Source organism: Monodon monoceros, unplaced genomic scaffold (assembly GCF_005190385.1).
Source record: "Monodon monoceros isolate NGI ecotype Baffin Bay Population unplaced genomic scaffold, NGI_Narwhal_1 Super_Scaffold_21, whole genome shotgun sequence".
Classification (NCBI taxonomy): Eukaryota; Metazoa; Chordata; class Mammalia; order Artiodactyla; family Monodontidae; genus Monodon; species Monodon monoceros.
Window position 1 is genome coordinate 136,373,289 of NW_021703778.1, and position 17,386 is coordinate 136,390,674.

Here is a 17,386-nt window from a genome sequence, read left to right on the forward strand (position 1 = left end):
GTCAGCTTCTTCCCAGCCAGCCCACAGGCAAACAACCTCCCCAGCCGTGGATGAAACAGGAAGTCTGACAGCTTGAGTCTGCAGTGGGACCCCTAGTGTTTTCCCACTCCATGTCCTGGCAGCGTTCCCCAGAAGTACAAACACACACACACAGAGCTCCCATTGTTGCAGCCTTCTCCAGCCCACTGATCCTAATATGGAATGCAGCAGGAAACCCATGATTTCCTGACACTCGGCAAGCTGGAGGAAGCAAGGGAAAAACTCCATTAAAAAGCCCAGCTTTCCTCCATGTTAGATGTGAAGTGGAAAATGGGGAAGATTTAGCGAAATTCCACTGTGTCTTCAGCCAGGCTTGGTGAACAGGAGAGCAGAGTGAAACCCTCAGGCTGTTGAAATTTCTAGACTCCCAGGAAGCCCCTAGAATTGGGTGAAAAATGAGGATTCATAACTCAAACTGATGGGGGCAAGGGGCAGATGCTTTTAATCATTCTCCCCAGTGTGTGTTACCTTTCTTGACCAGTATGGTAAGCAAGAGGGCACATGCCAGCCGCCTCGGACAATTCTGCATGATCCGAGTTCCCCAAAGTAAGACAGAGTGACCTCAAGCCTGCGGCTCGCTTCGTGGGCTTTGGGAGAAGCAGGAGAAGCAACGGCAGCGGCACAGTCACAGCAGCTGGAGCCGTGAGAATGAACTGCCAGGAGGGAAATGACAGCAGCTGCGGCTGCGGTGGCCGCGAGGAGAAGAAGATGCTGAAGTGCGTGGTGGTAGGGGACGGCGCCGTGGGGAAGACCTGCCTGCTCATGAGCTACGCCAACGACGCCTTCCCCGAGGAGTACGTGCCCACTGTGTTTGACCACTATGCAGGTAAGAAAAGCAGAAAACCTACCCCTGCATACGAGGTGAAGGAGGCGGGAGACGACAGCCCAGCTTCAGAGGGGCCTGGCTTATCTCTAATGTCAGTGCTGGGTCTGGGCCTGCCAGGAGCCAGGTAGCTGGGCATAGCAGACGACCAAGGTCTTTGCTGTTGTTAGGACAACTTGTATATCAATGTTATGGTAACACTTTTTTCCAGTTAAACCAAATGAATAACACTGGGGAAATACCCTGAACCGTCCTCTAAGCTTTGCGGCTAGAGATTTTACTTAACATGTGCCTGAAGATTCATCAACTTTCTTTAATGTGAACTTTTTAAAAGGTAGCGTAATTGCATCACAGTTCTTTAAAAAACAACAACGACACTAACCACACAACTGGTGAAAGAAGTGTTCTTGCCACTTCTCATATATTCACCACATGCCATTTATAAAGGAAATGCTGAGATTAGTAACATTAGAACATTCGTTTTTCTATAATAATTGGTGCTGTCCTAATGTACTTTCATTTTCCTGTGGAGGTAGATTGAAGGAAAAGTACTGAAAGATTTTAAATATCTCCTAGGCAATCTGTATCTTGAATTAAAAGAGAAATTTTTAATCAATATGTTTTAAAGGTAAAAATAAAGATTAAAAATAAAATTTTACTTATTTCAACATATGTCCCCAAAGCACGAAATATGGCATAAAATACTTTAAGATCTGACAGTTAAGATACTGTAGTCACAACTTAATTCTTTCAGGTATATTTTTTCGAGTGTTCTGAAGTTTGTTGTGTGATAGCTTATTTAAATTTTTCCATTTTGACTCTTATTTTTTCTCTTAATCTCCAAAACAAATTTTATTAAATTTCTTAAAAGCAAATTCATAAAATGCTTCAGGTTTACAATAGCCTAGATTTTATAACTTTTTGGAATACGATGATCCACTTGCTCACTATGAGATCAGCTTGAGTTACCAGAGATTTGAGATTTTGTGAGAGGAAAATTTCTCTTCTTCACTTTAGCTTTGGGTCCAGAGTAGCGAAGGGGAAATGGCCCACAGGAAACCTGTGTGAGTGTTGGCTTTGCTGTGAGGTCATTTGAAATCCTTTCTGTAGGAAGCAGCTTCTTTTCCACAGCTAAACAATCACCTACGTCTCCTCCTACTACTACACGTACATGATTTATGACACTATTACACAGCAGACAGGGAGAGAACCACAGTGAAAATAGTATCCACTTTCTAGCAGGTTTTTCTATATTTGTAGAAATTAAGAGCGAATTTGAACACTGGCTCTCTTAAGCTTTTCTGTGCCCAGAGAAGAACATTTTAATGAGAACAGAATGAAGAGAAGTACAGGTAGACTTTCATCCTGAGGGGGGAAAAAAAGTAATTGTAAAATTAGGTCTGCAACTTAAGAAAATTATTGGGATCCTGACCTGTAAACATCTTAGCAAAAGTTATTTATTCTACACCCTCTTTCTGCCAGGATAGGGAACTGGCTGGTACCTAATTTCAAAAACTTTTAAATCAAAAATGGAACCCACAATCTACTAAAGGGAGAGGTTTCAAGTGCTTTTAAAAATTACATATCCCATCCCCAACTATTGGGTGAAGCAATTACAATACAAACAAAGGCTGGACCACCGCTAGATTCCACTAAGATCAATTTGTTTTATGTTTCAGTTGTGTACATACTTGCTGTTATTTGAGCAACAAAGCATCTTAGATTTTAGCTATTCCTTGTTTTAGCTCTTAAGAAATCACAGCAACTGTACTCAAAGCAATACTTTGTACATAGTAGGCATTCCCAAACATTGTTACTTTGATTTACACTTTGTATTTTTTTTTAAGTACACAGTCATCTCATGCATTTGTAGTTAGGTTGTAAGGGAAACGAAGGTGTAAGCCACATACATCTAGGAGCGCAATGAAGTGAACATTTCCATTTGTAGAGGGATCTTCTCCATCACGACGACCCTAACTCTTTTTACCACCACACTCCTCATACATGAACTGATTGAACATAAACCCTTACACAGTCACATGAGAATCTACAGTCAGTTGTAAAAGAACTCATGCTCTCTTCTCCACGTGGAGAAATATCCAGTATCCAGTCCCTGGTCCTACTGGCTCATTCTGAAATGACAACCTGCAAATAGTTTACTGAGTCTTTGGAAAATTGCAGTCAAAGAATTTAGAAAAGTTCAAGTCAAAGAGAGCCTATCCCTTGAAGAAGATTTTTCCCTAATAGCTACCCATCCTAGGAAGGTAAAGATATAATAGTAAGGACGGAAATACTTAAGATAGTGAGCTCAAGATAGTGAGCTCTGAAGCTGGACAGCCCAGTTCTAATACTGGCTCTGCCATTACTGTGTGGTCATGAGCAAGTTGCTCAACTTCTCTGTGCCTCAGTTGTCATGAATTTTTTTAAGGGACAATAGAGGTATTAAGATCATGAGAACAAAATAAATTAATACATGTAGTTCTTAGAACAGCACTTTACACATGACAAGTACTAGGTAATAGTAGCTATTGTGATTAAGAATAGGGTCTCTTACATACAGAATGAATAAACAACAAGGTCCTACTGTATAGCACAGGGAACTAAATTTGATATCCTGTGATAAACCATAATGGAAAATAATATAAAAAATAATATATAGAGATAGATATGTATAACTGAATCACTTTGCTATATAGCAGAAATTAACACAACATTGTAAATCAACTATACTTCAATTAAAAAAAGAATAGGGTCTCTACAGTTGCACACAGCTATGAAAGGGAATTAAAATGTAATTAAAATATAAAGGCTACAACAAGGAAAAATATAACTACAAGAGTATCCTTCAAACGGAGTAGGGTGTGATAGAGTGTGTGTATTGTCCTGATGATATAGTTATCGTGTTTACTGATAATTGATAAATATTTCTACATGGAGTAATAGTAGTGGGATATTCACTGGAGAGGAAATATTAGTTCTGCATGAGTGATTGTAGAAAAATCAGCAACCAACTAGAAAAAAAAAGTTTTGAAGTTTTATAAATCTTGGTTATTTTCCCTCCCTCCTACCTATCAGGATCCAAATGTACATCTGCTCGATGCAGCTTTCCTTGACCCCCCCAAGGAGAATTCCTTGCTCCATCTCCAGCCCATCCCCAGAAATGTGTTAACATTGCTAGAACGCAACTTGCACCATTGTATAGCAATGTATTTGTCTCCTTATTTCCCCAGTCCCCACTGTACGATAAGCTCCTGAGGGGAAGGGTCATGTCTTGCCAAAACCAGTGTTCAATTCTCAGTCCTCGTCTTACTTGATCTCTTGGAGGCTTTTCTTATGGTTTATACTCTCCTTCCTGAAACACTTTCTTTGCTCCTGGGATACCACATTCTCCTGGTTTTTATTCCCCTACTGGCAAGTCTCTCTCCATCTCCTCTGCTGCTTTCTCCATCTCTTTCCCTACCACTATACATTGGCATACTTCAGGGTTCAGTCTCTCAGTCCCCTTCTCTATTTATGCTCATGCTCTGGTTGACAGTATCTAGTCTCATGGCTTTAAATATGATTTATATACTGATGACTCCAAAATGTGTATCTCTACCACAAAAAAAAAAAACACCTGACCCAGACTCATATATTCAACTGTCCATTTGGATATCTAATAGGCATCTCAAACTTAACCTGTCCAAAACAGAATTTTTTAATTGCCTCAGTCTACACCTCCCCTAGTGTTCCCCATAGAATTATATGACCACTGTCTTCCACCCAGTAGCTCAAAACAAAAACTTTGGTATTATCCTTAACTCCTTTCTTCATTTGACAATACTTCCCATCCCTCTCCATCCAAACCACTAGTTATTATCCCTTCCTACTACCAATCAGGTCAACATTCAAAATACATCTCAAATCTGATCAGTTCTCACCACTTCCATTGTTTTCACTCGTATCCAAGCCACCACCATTTCTCATCCAAACTACTGTAATCACCTCCCAGCTCCCTGCTTCCAGTCTTATCCCGTATAGTTCAGTTCTTCACACTCCCGACAGAAGGACTATCCACAGCCCAAATCCATCAGTCAAATCCCTTCACCCTGAGGCCCCATCATTTATCACAGTCTACAAGGTACTCCATGACTTATCCCCATTATCCCTCAACCTCCTCTCCTAACTCTGCTCTGCAGTATTTCTGCTCTCAGCCATCTGCATATTCCTCAAACACACCAAACTCCTTCCTTCCTTGAAGATTTTGCATTTGCTTTTCCCCCAACCTTACCTTATCCCTCCCATCTTCCTCAGCTTCAACTGATCACCTTGTTTAATGCATTAACACACACATGCGTACAGTCACTCTTTAATTTTTCTCCTGCTTCATCTTTCCTCATAAGGTTTAACACTACTTCACATTATATTTATTTGCTTACCATTTTTATCCTACACTGGGATGTAAACCCCATGAGGGCAAGGGCTTTGTCTTGTTCACTGCTCTATCTCCATCTTCTAAAACAGAACTCAACATCTAGTATGCTCTCAATAGATTGTTACTGAATTAATTAATTAATATGTTTTACGCATCTCTGTCCTTCCAGCGCATAGATAATTCCTGGTCCATTAAAACTTTGAGGAATAAATGAACAAGTTGTTGGTCCAACAGATGTCTCTTTAGGAATGAACATATAAAATATTTATTAAATGTATTATATTTTTCAACTAGTTTGCTTGTATTTTAAATAATCATTTTATCTCTACCAGGATCATAATACAGCATAGAATTTTCCTGACCCAACCAGCCAATGTCACATCTATTGAATAATATAAATATACAATGTATAAATTTCATTTGGAAACAGATGGGATGTACTCAAATTCCTCCATTTGCATTATATTCAAAAGCTTAGCTAAATTTTGAGTGGCTCACTTGTTTATAGTTCTTCATAAAAACGCATGTTCCAGAGTAACCCCAAGTTCAACTATGGGCTAGGTCTAAAAATTGGGGGCAGTAGAAGGAAGATAAAAACGGTCACTGACACTTTTTACAAGTATGCCTGAGAAACATCTCCGGGCACTTCTTCCTACTCCCTTCCAGGGATGACTCAAGATGTCCCAACAACCTTTAGAGATTTCACAGCTTACCATGGAACAACCATCATGTCTTCTCCCATCCTGTCTTCATCTTATCTTTAGCTTTGAGTTTTGTGGCAGACATCTCACTGATAAAGTAGTATCAATTAATGTTTCACACGACATATGACATAAGGATAACACTTCCATTTCTAGTTTAGTTAGATTGCATGTTGAGGTAGGTAGTGCACGTGGTTTGTCTGTTTATGTGCATGGCTGCATAAAATAATCCCATTCAAGTTGAAGCCTTTGCATGACGTACCTCATTCACCATTACCATCATCCTCTGTATAAGAATTGGTCGTGGGCTTCCCTGGTGGCGCAGTGGTTGAGAGTCCGCCTGCAGATGCAGGGGACACCAGTTCATGCCCCGGTCCGGGAAGATCCCACATGCCGCGGAGCGGCTGGGCCCGTGAGCCATGGCCGCTGAGCCTGCGCTCCGCAACGGGAGAGGCCACAACAGTGAGAGGCCCGCGTAACGCAAAAAAAAAAAAAAAAAAAAAAAAAGAACTGGTCGTGTCTATGGCTCCTTTTTCTATGAAAACCACCTGTATTTAAAAACTTAGATAAGTCACTATTTGCAAACTCAGGCTGCCTATGCAGGAAATTAACACAATTTGTGGAAAGGGGGGAAAAAATCTAGTTGCTCTATCAGCTGAGTGAGATGTAAAAGGAGTTGTTTTCACAGAGAGCTGAAAGTCAATTCTAAACTTTTTCCACCTAATTAAGTGATGATTAGTCCAATGTAGATTCCGTCATAACCCTAATGACCAGAGCAAGGGGGAAACTATGTCCAATCCACAAGGGAAAAAACAACATAAAATAATAGTGAATAAAAACAAAGCCCCAGGCTTATATAGTGTTATGACATAGTTCTGCCCATTTGGGAATATTTACTCAGGAGTTTCTCTTTTGTTCTTTCTAAAGACACCGGAGAGTCTCTGGAGAATGGATGAGATTCATTTTTGTAAGCCAAAAGAAAACCTAAAACACCTCTCATGGGTCTATAAAATAAATCACCAGGTTTTTAACCTTAGGCAAAAATATAAAGGAAGTATGTGAAAGAGGAGAAATGAATGGGCCTGTTGACTTGCTCTGTTCCTTCTAAATGCCATGATGCTCAAAAACCCAATGCCTTGTAGGTATTCAACCCTCCAATATCTCTTTTTGAGGCAGTGTGATGCGCGTCTGATACTTTTTTTGGACTCTTGGAGGCCATATCGAAGGTGCAGTAACAGGAATTGTATAGACAGGTCCTTCCACAGTCTACTGTGATGCCTATGAGCATGAGCACATTCAGAGGCTCCAGGGGTAGAAATTACACTCAGAAAGCCAAAGCACACTCCGGAGAGGTAAACTGTGAGCTTCATCTCTTAGGAGTAAGAAAGAATAGAAGAGGGAAAAAGAAAATTAAGTATCTGTGACCAGAGTGACCCAAGAAAAATCATGCTCCCAGGATTAGAAACTACATCTGCAGTTCATAACCCTCCTGCATTCCAGCTTCATCTGGCAACAGACCAAGGCCTGTGACCGATTCAGGCTTCAGTGGACAGACTCCCTGTGACCAAGACTTTTAGTTCCACAAGGCCTGGCTCCTTTCACTGTCCAAGCTAGGAAATCCTTCATAAATTTTACTACCTAACTGCCCAACGATGTTGGGCTTCAGGTAAACAGTACTTTATTTCCAGGATAACGTTTTCAGAATCTGCCATCACTACCTCTTCTTTTGGGGCAAACAGCAAAGTTGGCTCAGAGATGGCTCAGTACATTGGACATCTTTGTTTTGGGATCTAGTCGGCCTGTTCTACAAAGGCAACATGAAGGTGGGCAACTAACATGAGGCAACTAACGTAAAGGACAGGTAGGAAAGCTCAACAGAAATGATCTCCCTCACCAACCCTGAGCGCAAAATCACAAGGATCGACAGAGGCCCTACCCTCTGTGTAAGGACACAGGTCCTGATAAGGCTGAAAATGTACTTTCCCATAAACAAAAATCCATGCCACCCCTTGGGTGTGTTAGCAGAATCCAAACAGTTAATTTTCCAGGTATAACTCAGTCAGGATTAATTCCACCATGAATTCAAAAGGGACCCACTGTGAATCATAGAGTGGCCTGGGATCGTTCCTGAATACTCTGAAGTCCACCAACTTTTTGGATATGCCTAATTTTCACAAGGCAAAAGGACCTGATTCATGTGTATTCATTCAGCATTTTGTAATGGTTCACAATACAGCTTTTATTTATGAAGTCCTTCATTTGCAGTCTCAGTGTGAATTTCATTACGGCCACATGTGATCCTACAAGCAGTGTGGTAGTATTTAATGACGAAACTCAAACACCACTAGAACATGTTCTGACAACAATAACAATAGCTATACAAAGTTCTTGCTATGAGCATATTTGAGATATTTTCATACATCGATTCATTGCCTCCTCACAATGATACTATGAGGTGTTATTATTTCCTAATTTTGACTGATGAGGAAACCAAGTTGCAAAGTTATTAACCAATTTGCCCAAGGTTAAATAACCTGTAATGGAGTAAGTGGAGGCCACAAAACAGTAAATAAATAATGTAAGCGGTGTGTAGGTTTATAGCTAATAAATTAATCAAAAAGCCACCGTTAGTTAGGGCAGGGGTCCCCAACCTCCGGGCCACGGACCAGTACTGGTCCGAGGCCTATTAGGAACCAGCCCACACAGCAAGAGCAGGCAAGCAAGCAAAGCTTCATCTGTACTTACAGCCGCTCCCCATGGCTCATGTTACCGCCTGAGCTCTGCCTCCTGTCAGCATTATGGTGAGTTGTATAAGTATTTCATTATATGTTACAACGTAATAATAATAGAAATAAAGTGCACAATAAATGTAATGAGCATGAATCATCCTGAAAGCATCCCCCACCCTGGTCCGTGGAAAAATTGTCTTCCACGAAACCAGTCCCCAGTGCCAAAAAGGTTGGGGACAACTGAGTTAGGGTATGCTAACCTGCTATAACAAACAGACCTAAACATGTAAGGGATTAACACCACGACAGGACGTTCCTTGCTAATTTATGTTCCTGAACATGTATTCAAGTCAGTGGGGCTGCTTTCCTCCATTTAGTCATTTAGGGACCCAGGTTCTTTGCATCTTGTTACACTGCCATCCCTTAAGATCTCATAGTTGTCCGCATCCAACCAGACTAATGAGAAAGAGTGTGGAGAAACCTGAATGGAAAGTTTTATGGGCCAGGCCTGGAAGTGACGGACATCATTTCCAGTCAAACTTCAGAGGAGATAACTTAGTCACAAGGCCACACCTCAGTCTAAGGGAAGCTGGGAAATAAAACCACCTACATGCCCAGAAGAGGGAAGGACAGATTTTAATGGAAACTAGCCATCTCTGTTTGTGTCAGACTCTGTAGTCACCAAATATCCCTACACACTTTTTCCCACATGTAAAACAAATTTTTTCCCAAGAGGGACCACCCAGAGCCCCAGTCTTTCACTGAAACAGGTTAAAGTTCAGCCATGCAGGTGATGCCTGGTCCTTTCCATTTGATGGAGACATGGCTCCTTGTGGTCCAGTAGAAGACTCATTATCTCCTCCATATATACAATCACCCCTTAGACAATGATAGAACAGGGATGGGATAACCAAAATATCTAAACCCCCTTTCGGAAAAGTAAAGAATAGGAGAGACATAGCAATAACAGAATCCTGAGGGCAAATGTTAGAAAGACTTCCTGCCCTAGCAGTGGGGGAAGTTTCTTGAATTGACCCTTATGCTGTTCTCTGGGAGGAATTTCTTCGTCCATTATTCTCAACTTCCCCTGGCTTGGGTCTCTGGGGAGTTCTTCTTCCTCATCCATTTTCCTCCATGACACACATCTGAATCAGGCCTCAGGGACTCTGCCTTTCTCAGGAGCTGCACAAATTTCATAGCCTGCTTCTGGCTTGTCCAGTCTCGAGACTCAAGTGTTGTTTTATAGTCAGAAGACTATTTAGCCCAAGCTTGGGGTTTCTTTGGAAATACAATTCTCTCAAAAATTTATTAGGCTTCTGGTAAGTTCCATGTACCAGTAGCCACATCCAAGACCAAAGAATGTCTTTCCTAGACATGCTTCTTAAAAATACTTTATTTGTCTGCTTCATCCAGCCAATGCCTTTTGCTCTCAAATTAACAATAGCTACGTAGAGGCTGTATGAAGCAAAAGACTTAAATGGGAAGGGGACACCCTGGCTCTTCTCTTTGACGCAGAGCTGATTCCCTGTTTTAACAGAGAAATGGACATTTGTTGCTCAGATCCTTATTTAACTGTGTCTTCTTTGGGGAAATCCAAAAATAATCAATTTTCCAACTATTAATTAAGGACATTAATATTCGTGTTCTATCAATCTCTGCTTAAACACAACCAATTCAACTCTTTTCTTTCTTGTAACACCTAGTTAAACACAGTAACAATTAATATACTCTAATATTCTGACTTTTCCCAATCTTTTCTTTGAGCATAATAGACTCAGTAAGAACTAGGTTCACCTTCCAGGTTTCACAGACAATAGTTTTACAAATGTTTTGCCATGGTATAATGTGGATCTTCATCTTTCTAGTCTGTTCTGTTTTGTTACTACCTGCCACTTAACAGTTAAGCTAACAGCACACTTTTTTTTGGCATTTTGTAATGATGGCACCATGCTAGATAAGTTAGGATGCTAGAACAAATAGCCTCAAATATATAATGATTCAAACTGTTAGAATTTTTTTTTTTTTGCTCAGAGAACAGACTTGGGCAAGTGTTCAGGTCGGTGAGGTGATACTACTCCATGTAATCATCCAAGGATCTACTTTTTTTCCATCTTGTGACTCTGCTGTTGGGTAGGACTTTGTAGTGCTCTAGACAGGAGCACTAGACAGGAGAAGATGAGAGGATACGGAGGGCAAGGACTAGTGGTCCGGGCCAGGTCCACAAGTGTCAGGCGTGAGTTCTCTTCACATTTCTTTGGAGAGAAGTTAAACCCTAGGCCATACATTATTGTAAGAGAGGTTAGCTATATTCCCAAAGACAGCGTGAACAGATTTTAAAGGACTCTTAGAAATCATCATCACACTCACTAAGTCAAACTTTCTTACATCAAATACAATAGATTCATAAACAATGTAAATCGCCCTACGTACCATATTCAATTAGACATTTATTCAACTACAAATGATATACCTATATTTCCCAAATTTGCCTGGTCACCAGATAAACCTGCTTGTCAAAAATGCAGATTCTGTAAATTGGTGCAGCCACTATGGAAAACAGTATGGAGGTTCTTTAAAAAACTAAATATAGAGCTACCATATGATCCAGCAATCCCACTCATAGGCATATATCTGGAAAAGATGAAAACGCTAATTCAAAAAGACACATGCACCCCAATGTTTATAGCAGCACTATTTATGATAGCCAAAACATGGGAGCCACCCAAACGCCCATCAACAGACGATTGGTTTAAAAAGATGTAATATATATATATATATATATATATATATATATAGAATAGAATATTACTCAGCCATAAAAAAGAATGAAATATTGTCATTAGCAGCAAAATGGATGGACCTAGAGAATAACATACTAAATGAAGTAAGACAGACAAAGACAAATATTATATGATATCACTTATGTAGGGAATCTAAAAAATGATACAAATGAATCTATGCACAAAATAGGAATAGACTCACAGACATAGAAAACAAACATATGGTTACCAAAGGGGAAAGGCAGTGGGGGAGGGATAAATTAGAAGTATGGGATTAACAGACATACACTACTATACATAAAATACATAAGCAACAAGAATTTACTGTATAACACAGGGAATAATATTCAAGATCTTGTAATAACATATAATGGAAAATAATCTGAATATACATATATGTATAAATAATCTGAATATATTGTAATCTGTATAAATATCTGATTATATTCCATGATATTTCAACTTTAAAAAGGAAAACTATACTTCAATTTAAAAAAGGAAAAAGTGCAGATTCTTTGGTCCACCCCAGAGCTTCTATACCAGACCCACTAAGAGAAAAAGCTGTAAGTATACATTTCAACAAGCATCCTAGGCATTTCTTATTAGGTGGACCTATGAAATGACCATTTTGCAGTTCAAAACCATTTGGATATCATAAGTTCATATAGTTCAATCTAATGTAATTTAGAAAGTTCAGAAAACCCTTCTTTATGCTATCAAGATGCCTAGAAATTAAGAAGAACAATTCTATAACCAACCATCAATCGGTAAAAAGCAAGTTAAAAATAGATATGTGTATATATAATTCCTTGACCTGGTAGTTTCTAACAGGAGAAATTGTTTAAGACAGAAGAGGCCTTTAGAGCCTCTCAGAAACAGCTAGTAAATTCATAAATGAGAAACCAGAGTGCTTTTTAAAAAGATCTGTGCCCATGGCTGGGACATAGAGAGACCCTGGAAGAAAGAAAATCCACAAGTCTGAGAATCAGGAAATGTTGGGAGAAGGCTGGTGCCTTGGAGGGAAGGGAAAAGCCTCGGAGACTAAGAACAGGGAAGAACGGGAGTTGTAAAACAGAGTGGAAAGAAGATTAATTAGGCAAACTTGGGTGCACCAAGCACCAGCAGATGGGAGCAAAGCCTCAGGCATGATCGGCAAAGCTGCACAGTGTTAATCGCTGTTCACTGAGCCTGCTGTCAGCAAAACGATAATCAGCATGACTGTGAGACCTTCGGAGGGGTCACTGAGGAAAACTTAGAAAACACCTACTCTCATGGGAAGAAACCAAGGAGTCTTAAAAAATAAGAAAGAGCCTGGGATCCTTGGGGTGGTTGTGGTGCAGCTCTGTCCTGGATGCTGTTCTTGCTCTACCATATCCACCCAGCCCTATGATTGTGAAATGAACATAAACATCTGTTTCCCCTCTGCAGATCTTTCTGTTCTTCTTCACACTTTGACCTTGACATTTGGAGAAAAGGAGGAAAAAAAAACAAAAATGGAAAGTTGCCTAAAATTCTATTCTCAGAGTCCAAAAAACTTCTACTTAGGCTAGAATCTGGTTCCTGAAAGAGATAGGACATAAATTCTGGGAGAGGCAGAAATGTTGTAACTGGGATTTAGGCACCCTTATCTGGACAACCAATTGACCAGCACTCCCGCTAGTGGGGACCAGGCCTTTGGAGTCCCTCAAGCTGTTTTAATACAGATTAGTCAGTCAGGCCTCAGAATGTGATTCAACTTGCCAACAAGAGAGAAACAATTCCCTGTGTGGTCTGAGCAGAATGCATCATAATGAAAAAATTGCTTCCTGATCCTTTTGGAGTAATGTTTATAGTTTATTAATAAAATAGTAAGTAACTAATATTAATTAGCTAAGTATTTAATATGCACCAAGCCCTGTGTTACTTTGCTATCTTCTCTGAGCCTCATATTATCTCTGGTGGTAGGTATCTTCATTTAACAGGAGAGAAAATTGGAAGTCAGAGAAGTAATCAGTCCAATGTCACAGGACCAGGAAGTGACAGAATTGGGATTAAAATCTGTCAGCTCAAATGTTACCTCCTCAGGAGGCCAAACCAAACCACCCTGATTAAATTGACCACCCTTTCAAAACCTGTTTGTTTTCTCTATAGTTATTATCCGACCTGTTTATTCACTTGTCCACTGCTTGCCTCACTCTAGAATGTACAGTTCATGAAGGCAAGTTTCTTTCTGTCTCATTTATTCTTATGTCTCCAATGCCTGGAATTAGCCTACAACACAACAGACACCCAGAAATGTCTATTGAATGACTGAGTGAATGAATCACATCCAAGAGTCCCACAGTTTTAACCACTGCTCTACACTGAAGTTAGTACCCCATGTAAACAGTCAGGATAATTTTCTATGTTGAAATTTGATCCTCCAACATCCTAAAAGTATATGTCCTAACCATCATGAGCATACATTCAAAAATAGTGTACTGGCTTTGTTTAAAAGTTGTAAACCAATTTTATTCTTCTAGGAAAAATAATTTCAAAAGCTTTTGCTTCCAGCCAAATTTCAAACTTCTGAGTTGAGTGATTTCACTACATAAAAATTGTTTTCCTAATTATACTAAGGATCTGTTTTATCTGTTTTTTGGATGCTATATCCTAGAGGCAAAAAGAAAAATTTAATTCTCTAAAGTATGAACTGTATAACTATTTTTTCAAGTAACTAGATTAATAATGAGGAAAACAATAAGTCAATAATCTCCTTAATGTATGCCAGGTGCAAACTTTCTAAAAATTGTGAATGAGGTTTGTAAAATGCAACCATTCATTTGCTAGAAAGCATACTAATTTTCAGCCAGTAAGAAATGTAGTGAACATATATATAAATAATCGGGCACTTTATACCTGTTATTAAGAGGAGTTATTAGGAGAAAAGTGGCTGTGCTCCCTCTCCTCAAGCCTCCTCTCTGCTCATATTGGATAAGTTTGCACTGTGAGCCTTAAGAGCTTCTTTCCTCCACTAAAATGAATTTCATATGACATTTACAATAGTTCAGGCTGGTAAATAAGAGCTTTAAGAATTTTCAATAGTAAACATGTTTTTAACCAAACTTTTCACAAGAGACAGAGAGTGAATGTTAAATCTTAAGTGTCAATATTAGGCATAAACTTTGCCGTAGAGGTTGTACTCTGTTTATTTCGTTCACTTACCCTCCTGATAACTCTCCCCACCAAGTCCTTCCCTTTAGATAAACTGAACCTTTCAGGCTGTAGATAAAAGCCATTTCCTCTCAAGTTAGCAAAGATGGAGAAATCCTCATTGTCATCCTCAGAATAATGGCTTTTAACCTATTTGAAAACCAAGGAAATTTTCATCCCTATCATCCTCAGACAATATACCCAGATCTTTCCAACTCCCTTCATAGATATTTGACCTATTCTTTCACCATTTTTAATGGGCAACTTCACATGAATTCCTTTCAACTTTCATTTCAGATCTGTGGGCAGCACACAGTAAGTAGCTTTTGTAATTTTTTGGTAGTAATGGATATCTCGTCAACATGGTTAAGTGCAGTCCTAACAGGATGTAGAAATCTAGACTAAATAATCTTTTTGATCACCTCTATCTTTGTTTTCTTTGTTTGTTTTTGTTTTTGTTTTTGCGGTACACGGGCCTCTCACTGCTGTGGCCTCTCCCGTTGCGGAGCACAGGCTCCGGACGCGCAGGCTCAGCGACCATGGCTCACTGGTCCAGCCGCTACGCGGCATGTGGGATCCTCCCGGACCAGGGCACTGACCCGCGTCCCCTGCATCGGCAGGCGGACTCTCAACCACTGCGCCACCAGGGAAGCCCTGTTTTTGTTTTATTTTTTTGTTTGTTTGTGTTTTTTTTTTTTTCTATTTTTTGGCCTCACTGCAAGGCATGCAGGATCTTAGTTCCCGAAATGGGGATTGAACCGGCACCCCCTGCAGTGGAAGCGAGGTGTCTTTACCACTAGACCACCAGGGAAGTCCCTATTTTTGTTTGTCTGGGGTTTTTTTCCTTGTTATTAGGGAAATAATGTGTCCTTCGGTTGACACATTCTTTGGTATTGTAGGAGACATTTTTGTCCCTGTGGACCATAGATCACTGTATTTTAGAGCACTGGATACTCTATCATTGTAACAGATATGTTACTCTTACTAGGATTTAGTATGTAGTATATTACAAATCATCCTGAGGCATTTTTAGCCTTCATTCACTTTCTACCAGTGAACACATTAAAAGCTTTTTTAGGGTAGTGTACATCAGACAAACATCCTATTTAACAACCTCACCGATTACCACAGATTTAACTCCAGTTTCACAAAAGACATTCTGTTCCAGGGTAATCTAGATTTTTCTGGACACAGGAAGAAATCTCAAGCTCTGAGCTACAAACAAACCCTGAAGTACCTACAAGAGATCATGAGTTATTTTGGACCCTACCACATCATCAATTAATCTTACTTCACATTGTGTTTATTTATATATGTGGGTCCTCAAGTGATTTCCAAAATTTCTACTGATATCCAAGTGTGGGAATTTATGATGGTGGGGAAGGAGTGAAAGGGGGTTGGGAATTAGATTAATAGATGCATAGCTTTCAATGCATCCACACAACATTTGGAAAAACACATTTTATTTGTGTTCAATGTCACAAGGAGCTGCTAAACCCATCATTGTTTTCTTATCTGATGTCACTGCTTCAGCTTCCCTATCTTTTACCATGTCACCAACAGTTTAGAAGCCTATTCCCGTGAAATGAGGAAGAGAAGTTCTATTCCACTGACAGAGACACTTAGCTCTACTTTTACAGCCAACATCTGGTTACTCCCACAAACCCTGAAAATCACTCAAAGCCTAGAGAAAAAGAGCACCAGGTGAAGCATTTTGAAGATGAGAAGGATCAACCCACAGAATGATCCATTTGTCCATTAAAAATTGTTAGCATTATTCTATTTCTTTGTAAATGGGCATCAACAACCTTTGAACAAAGTAACTGAAAATGGTGACTTTAGAGGACTTAATGCACATTTTATTTCTTTTCATGGTTCTTAAAAATCAATAATCGTCTATCGAAAGATATATGACATACTCAAAAAAGAGCCTCATAGAGATTGTTTTTGTTCTTACTTAGTCTCTTCATATTCTCCTACCTTTTTTTAAAAGACCCTAAACTTTCTTTGGTATGTGCATTAGAAGTTTTTCCTCCCCTTCTGAAGTACCTCCATCTGGTGAATTCTACAGGAAAGGGAATGCACATCTTCTAAGAGAAAGGCAGTGGTATATTAACTTGACAAGCAGCTCCTGATAAGCCAAACTTCATGCTAATACTATTTAAATTTTATCCTTTATTAAGGAAAAAATACTTAAGAAATATTTAAATGGTATATGTGATCATCATAGAAATTCAGTTATGGAAATTACACCCTGATGCAAAAGGAACGAGGAAGACCTGTGTATTTCTTCCTTGGTGAATTAATCGGTGATTCAGAAGGAATAATGCCAAGTCTACCCCTGAGCAATGTCTGAAATCTATGGAAAGAGAAAATAAAGTAAAATTTTTCTCTGTGATTCTTCAATGACAAGGTTCTTTCAGCCCCAAATCCTTGGTAATTTTTCCACTAGGATCCATTAGGATCCTTTCTACAGTGATCTTGCTCTATTAATCTCCAAGTTTCTCCTTTTTTTTCTCATTTTAATATCAAGTCACAGAGACAAAAAGATTCTTGTATTCTAGGGATGAAGACTAGCACAGGAAACTCCTATTCCCTGGAATGCCTGACTAGGTAACTCCACCTCACTCCCCAAGAGAGGTGCTGTTTGCAAACAGGACCCGCCGGGAGTCCTGTTCCGTTAGATCAGAGTGGGCCCATAGCATGAGACAGCTGGATGATCTTAGCAA

General features: G+C 39.6%; 1 protein-coding gene across 1 annotated transcript in view; it reads left to right on the forward strand.

Annotated features, from left to right (window-relative positions):
- Positions 1-233: 233 nt before the first annotated feature.
- RHOJ (ras homolog family member J) overlaps positions 234-17,386 on the forward strand; it is an 80,635-nt gene continuing 63,482 nt past the window's right edge. Inside the window, exon 1 of the mRNA XM_029239198.1 lies at positions 234-865. Coding sequence (XP_029095031.1) covers positions 688-865 — 178 coding nt within the window. The 5' untranslated portion in view covers positions 234-687. The remainder of the gene's footprint in view (positions 866-17,386) is intronic.